The 6,900-nt window shown below is 41.2% G+C and overlaps 1 protein-coding gene across 1 annotated transcript; it reads right to left on the bottom strand.

Annotated features, from left to right (window-relative positions):
• Positions 1-281: 281 nt before the first annotated feature.
• nod2 (nucleotide-binding oligomerization domain containing 2) lies at positions 282-6,045 on the bottom strand. Its single transcript, XM_040137904.1, has 11 exons — positions 5,945-6,045; positions 5,133-5,743; positions 4,404-4,530; positions 2,292-4,071; positions 2,042-2,125; positions 1,868-1,951; positions 1,676-1,759; positions 1,514-1,597; positions 1,151-1,234; positions 926-1,009; positions 282-680 (listed from the first exon to the last, which is right to left on the bottom strand). Exons 2-11 carry the CDS (start codon positions 5,664-5,666, stop codon positions 608-610), a joined length of 3,018 nt encoding a protein of 1,005 aa, XP_039993838.1. The 5' UTR covers positions 5,667-5,743; positions 5,945-6,045; the 3' UTR covers positions 282-607.
• Between the last annotated feature and the right edge of the window lie 855 nt (positions 6,046-6,900).

Genomic DNA, 6,900 nt, shown 5'->3' with positions numbered 1-6,900 from the left:
GTTGAGGTAGAGCTACTTCCCACTGCTGTATATACTGCTGGAAGGTTTAATATATAACAATGTGTCATACTTTCTAAAATAATCATATGCTGTGGATGAAAATTTTAATCTGAAACTATGTGCCATCAAATAAATGCATCACAATAAAACATACAGTATTTCCCTCTAAAATGTAGCGGAGTAGAAGTATAAAGTAGCAGAAAATTGGAAAGTACAAGTACATCAAACTGTTTTTAAGTAACAATTATTATTATTATTGTTAGTATTGTCATTATCATTGTTGTTGTTAGGATTATTATTATTACTAGTACTATTAGCAGTAGTTAACAGTAGTAGTAGTAGTAATAGTAGTAGTAGTAGTAGCGGTAGCGGTGACAGTATGTGGTATGTGTTCTCATCACCTCCTACACCTACAAAAGAAACCAAGACAAAGGTGAAAATCTTTGTGTATTCAGATAACCCTGAAAAGTGGCATTTAGATCTCAGAAATGGAGATACACTTTAACAAACATATTTTACATTTCAAATTTTAATATACAATTTTTTCTGCAATAAATAGAAACAGTTCTTGAAGCATTAAACAGTCCTCAGTCAACGTAATACAAAATCAGAAGATCAGTCTTGATTCACGTTGTGTCATCTCCTCTACTTCCTCCAAACTGAGTTCATTGTTTCTCAACCTGCAGAGTAAAAGGAAAAAACTAAATCAATCAATGGCAATGTGCAGCCAGTTTGGAAATGGAAAGGAAGCTTGAAGACAAAATACTATTCTAGTTTTTTTGGCACTGAACAGGTTTTTCTTGGCACTGAAACTAGCAGCACGGCCATGCATTGCCCCAGGTGCAGGATGCTAATGCACTAACCACATAAGAAACAGTGGCAAACTTTGCATTTGTGAGTGTATGGCTCCGTGTACATCACGTACCATATTGATTTCACATGGGTATTGCGTTCTACGGCTCGAATCAGACATTCCACTCCTGTTCTGGTTATGCAGTTGTCTGTCAACCTTTTACGGGAAATGAGAGGGTGGAGCAATTTAAGCAATTTTACTGTACACTGAGCGATCACATGTGAGATCAGTCATACGGTTAATAATAAATGTTATGTACTTTGTCACTACAATTGCAAGTTGCCTTCTCACACTTACCAAAGCTCTTCCAGTGACTTGCTGTTCTCGATCATTTTGGCTAGGGCGCATGCTCCTGCACTCCCTACACCATTACCTACGAGGCTGCCGGTAGATAAATGAGAGTTATATAGTAGAGTAAAGTACTCTGCAGCTGCAGGAAGATGTGTTGCCAATAAGAAAAATGTGCAGAGATGTATATCTGGCAACTTACAGCAACATACTGTACAATTGCTATACACAGTGTATATACATTTGTGGCCATTATGCAACCTCACACATAAATGGGGCACATTTTAATACTTTCAATACTTTTTTCGTGTAATACATTTTCCACACTGTCTCAAGTCTACCTAACGTGCCAATATTCAAAGCAAATATTACCTGAGCCACAACAGAGATTTGCTGTTCTCTAGTGCACTGGCCAGGGCTTCTGCTCCCGCATCACCTATCTTATTTCCCCAAAGCCTGGGAATACAAAGAAAGATTAATAAATGGAAATGCACCACCAATAAGATGCATGGGTGTTTGCAGAAATAGGTTTACCCTAAAAACTGCAGTGAATGATTGAATTTCAGTCCCTCTGCCAACTGCTTTGCACCTTCTGCTGTTATGTTATTGTTGCCCAACCTGAAAGCAAATAGAGAAGTTCATTTGCTATTCCATTCACACTGGACAGAATTAGTTATTAGTGTAGACCTGTATCTGATGACTGCTGAAAATGCTATATGTGCCGACCTTAGCGATAGGAAGTCCTGCTTGGTCTTCAATAGATTGGAAAAGTGCTGTGTACAAGCATCAGTTAACTTGTTGTTGAAGAGCCTAGGAGGAAATAAATGATTATGCAAGGTGATGGATCAAATGTCATTTGTAACGGTATGGTGTCTTATTAATCATTTTTAAATTACATACGCAATTTTCCGGAAGTTGTCACACTGGATACCTTTAGCAATCAGTTTGCGGATGCCCTCATCTGTAATGTTGTTATTTCTGAGGCTGATAAAGGAAAAAATATTGGACACTGAAGCAGAGTATTTATATTTCTGCCTTAATGCCCTTAGTAAATGCTCTTGGGGAGCGTTTGTTCACAAAGATGAAAAGATGGCCAAAGGTTTAACAAAGGAAAATAAGCAGTGGAATAATTTTAACTTTTCATACTCACTAAAGGGAATTACAAATGGGCATGCAGGGAAGAAGCTGCTCAACTCCAACATCACCTACGGAGTTGTTGTCCAGCTGGAGGCCTACAGGATTCCTTAAATGCTGGAGCACATAGGCCAGTGCAGTGCACTCTACAGGACCAATGTTACAATAGGTCAGTTTCAGGTGGTCCACTTCTAGCTTACCGATAGCATCTTTAGCAATCCTGCTCTCCTGCATCTCATAGATGCATTTGATAAGCCAGACAAAGCCTGGCATTGCATGCATGCTCTTCTTCTCTCCTGCTACAGGTTGAGGGATAGACTTGAAGTGTTTCTGCATGCCTTTGGAGAGGCATCTCGAAACTTGTTTGACCTTCTTTTCCATCATAGCACTGGGGCAGCAGTGGAGCCACATGTTTCGATGGCGCTGGGACAGTAGTCCAGACACAAAGGTGGCTGTGATTTGCAGATTTGGTGTTTCAGCTGCTGTAGTTTCCCCCCCTAGAATCTGGTCTTGTTTGTCAATGGAGGGCAAACAGGCCCTAAAGCATTTGCTCCTCAGACCTGTCTCTCTCGTGTCCTGCGCCTCAAACAGTTTAAGGATGGTGGAACGGTCAGTGTTACTTGACATAACAATATACAAAGCAGCAAAAAAACACTGCATAGTCACATGAAGGAATTCATAGTGTTTACTCTGGGTGGAAGACATATCATTGCTTCGGATGAGAAAACCCATGCAGATATCCTTTTCGGTTATACCACGTGATTCCAGGTCTGTAAATGAGAAGATATAACAGGTGGTTCCTATCCCCTCAAAAGCAAGCTGTCCTAGACGCAAGACTGTTTGTAGGTGCTTCTGAAGCCAACCTAACCCCATGGTGCTCCTCAGGGGGCTTTGGTGCTGTAAAAAGTGCTGTAAGATCATCACGTAAACATCTGTGATTGTTCGTAAACTGCCCTCTCCACAGCCCAGCAGCTCCTTATGGCACTGTGAGACAATCCAGCAGAGGACTGGACTGTGACACAGTCCATGTAAAGCTGTGTTTGTCTGTAAGGACTCCAAAACCTTAGCAGCCACAATGGGGTCACTGTGATGCTTCCTCACAAAACAGTCAATCCCACTGGGGGAAAAACCTTTCAAAAGGACCTCTTTGCGAAGGTGTTTCCTCAGCAAAGGCCCCACTGCCTCTGGACGACTAGTTACCACTTTCCACACCCCCTTCATTAGGGAGCCTTGGATTAAGTTGAACATTAGAATGGGAACAGGTGCACGCTGGGTGGGGCAGCAGAGCCTGTGCTCATCTGAAAAGCTCTGCTTGAGCTCATCCAGGCCATCAAAAGTGAAGAGGGTGAGATGTGGGTGGTCCAGGATGAACTGGAAAATCTCTTCCTGGTCCCTGTCTGGCCAGCAGCAGTGCTGAAACAGCAACTCTTGGACAGACAGCTCCTTGTGCTCTGAGTTCAGCCTGCGACAGCTGAATGGGAACAGAAACAGAAAGCCCTGGAGGGCTGCCCCACGAGCCCAAAGCAGGTGCAGCCTCTGGAGTAGGGTGCTCTTCCCACTGCCCGCCTCCCCAGATACCAGCACTGTGTCAGCCTCCTCATTCACTGTTCCTGCTGTACCAACTATGTCCTCCAGGCCCAAAGGTCCATGGAGATCAGCACTCTCGTCAGCAAGTTCCAGCTGGCCTTCAGTGTAGATGTCATCCAAGGACATGTGGTTGGTTCCTCCATAAGTACTGAGAAAGCAGCACTGGGCAGACACAGAACTGCTCAGCTTCTTTTGATACTTTAAGAATTCTGTTGCAGAAAGTGCACACATGAGATAAACTTCAATAAATACATAACATTGCAAAAGGATACATACTGTATATTTGGATATAAAATCAGCGTGCTGGCAACAGGTCAGTTCATGTCATTTGAATGAGTCATTTCCATTTTTTAGAGTGCCACCACTTCCGTATTTTCAAAGGAAATGCGTACATTTTGTATATTTTAGCCAGAGCAACCACAAGTTCAAATGAGGACATGCATCTGCTATAAGTTTAGCTTGCGAATAAGGTCTCCTACTACTGTTGTCCATATAATTACGTATCGTAATATTTTTCAGCATGTCTATGATAATGACATACCTTTGGGAGAATTCAATTTCTCCTGGTTCAGCTGGGATCCAGATTCCTGCTTTTGCTGAATGTAATGCAGTACCACCTTTGCCGCCGACTCGCCTTTTGAGTTGACATGGTCAAGCAGACACCTTGCCTGATTAACATGTGAATGAAAATGGATTCATAAATAAAGGAATAGTTTAAAATTTTTGGGGGTGCAAATACTTGCTTTCTTGCAGAGAGGTAAGAAGATTGAGTTTGAGTATTAAACTAGCTTAGTGTAGTACAAAGACAAGAAACAAGCAAGCTTGGCTCTGTCTGAAGGTAGCAAAGTCTGCCCACCAGTACTTCGAAAATCCACTAACCATACCTCTGTTCAGAGCCAGGCTAGCTGTTTCCCAATGTTTCCTTTCTTTGTGCTAAGCTAAGCTAACATATTTACTGCACAGACATGAGAATGGTATTAATCATCGTATAGCTCATGGCAAAAAGGTCAAAAAGCACATTTCCCAAAATATTAAACTATTGCTTTAAAATGAGCACTGGTTCAAATGCATTTCATGTTAGTATCAAATTTATTTTAAGCAAAAACTTTAGACTGAGCAAGATAAATATAAAACCAGAAACAGTATTAGTTCCATTACAACATCCTAAATTGTCAATAATAAGGAATGCAAAACCAACTGAAGAACAATAACAGGAAGTTGTCAAGCCACAGTTTAACGATGTTTATAAAACCTTGGCTATTTACAGTACCTGCTGAGAGGGGGTGTGTATAGGAAGTCGCACTTCATCGCAGTCTCCTGATGTGAAGTGTCCTGATACAACCAGAGTCTCTAGAGCACTGTCAATGCAGCCTTGGAGCTTGCTGACAAGACTTGGTCTATTAGCCAGAAGAGTCTGCGTTGATGTGTACTGAAATTCCTCTTTTTTTTCAAGATTTAAACAGCATCCTGAAAAGGCAAGTCCAGCTCCCTGCACTTCTGGCAGGACCTGTTTGAGAGCTGTAAGGAAGAGTTCGCAAGTATCCACACCCTTTGCATAAACCAGGTTTAGCAACTGTCTGGCATTGGTATATAGTGGTCTACCCGGTACATGTATGTTCTGGTAGTCCTCCCATAAGAGCTCCCCCTGAGCCAGCAGTATATCCAGAACCCTTTCCAGATGTTCAGCTGACCCGCTACTACACAGTGCATGCAGTATCTCTGTCCGTTGTTTCAGTACAAGCTCCTGGGCAAGCATGCTTTCAGACTGCCCGCTTCCATATTCAGAGACATCCAACATGAACATCTGCCGCTTCCAGTGTCACAACCTGTCAAATGTCATCATACTACCGCCAGCCCCCTCGACTTTCAATTATGTTGTACCTTTACATCAAAAACAGTAGAATTAGTATCCTTACTAACACCATAGCTTTTTTGGTCGTTAATTCATACACACTGACAGTTTTGGGGATATTGTGTTACACACTCATTTAGAACATGTAAGAACACACAAGAATAAACCAAGATGCTTCAGCTGTTAAGGTCTCCAACACACGATAAGACCAATTTAAAATTATCACTCACATTAGAGTCTCCACGGCACAGAGTTTCTTTCCTCCATCTGTTCTTAGGGTAACGACACGCCAAAACCCTTTCCTCTTCCTCATTCCACAGCTGAAAGCGAAACTTGTTCTGCTACCAAGTCCCTTCTATAAAATGGCAGCAAAATACTGACAGCAAATTAATTACCTAAAACACCAAGTGGACTGACTTGCCATACACTGTAATACATGTATGTAACATGTATGTTTTCAAAAATATAACACAAGCAATGTTTCACCAGTAGTTTGTTAATATTCAAAATTATATATAGTTTATATATATACCAGTGCCCACTGTTCACTGAAATGCAATGATATTTGCACATCCTCTTGCTGGCGGTTTTTCAGGGTGAGGGAGTAATAAAGTAAAGTGGAATATTTGGAGATTTTAAAAAGCAGAAGCTCTTGGACTTTTGAACCAAAATAGTTCCTTTTTACATATTTACAAGAAATACCAGCAGAAATATACTGAAGGGGAAAACCGCACGTCCATTTCGGTCGGTCCTCACTGGTTGCAATTTGCTCTGCAACCACTTGATGGAACTATTGCATAAATTAACCATCATGTTTTGTTCAATAGGCTGGGACTTCTTTTATTTTTTCTCCTATTTACACATTTCCTTATTCCCCTTTTTGTAGCATTTCTTTATTTCATCATCCTACCTGCACCACCAGCCCACTCTTTATGCACAGTGTGCAGTTACTCGTTTGTGGTTTAACTGGAATGTTCACTAGCTGTTGAAGAGGTTCTTGAAGGGTTTGTAGGAAATAGTCAGAAAATATGATCTTCTAAGTATGGTGATAATTCTACAGTGTTACAATAGTCCTAATATTGTTGCCACTGAGAACCTGCAGCATAGCCAATATGCTTTGTATCTGATGTAAACTTCAAAACGTGCATATAGAACACAACCCTGGAAAGAGTTTTATATTGTGATT

The sequence above is a fragment of the Xiphias gladius genome, chromosome 1, assembly GCF_016859285.1.
Source record: "Xiphias gladius isolate SHS-SW01 ecotype Sanya breed wild chromosome 1, ASM1685928v1, whole genome shotgun sequence".
Classification (NCBI taxonomy): Eukaryota; Metazoa; Chordata; class Actinopteri; order Istiophoriformes; family Xiphiidae; genus Xiphias; species Xiphias gladius.
This window is presented reverse-complemented; position numbering and strand designations above follow the sequence as displayed.

Excerpts from the sequence above, each read along its gene's own strand:
- nod2 (XM_040137904.1), bottom strand. The coding sequence starts at position 5,666 with ATGTTCATGTTGGATGTCTCTGAATATGGAAGCGGGCAGTCTGAAAGC. Across the intron at positions 2,126-2,291 it reads CCCATTTGTAATTCCCTTTA|CCTCAGAAATAACAACATTA; the intron begins GTGAGTATGAAA and ends TTCCTTTATCAG. Across the intron at positions 1,760-1,867 it reads CAGGACTTCCTATCGCTAAG|GTTGGGCAACAATAACATAA; the intron begins GTCGGCACATAT and ends ATTTGCTTTCAG.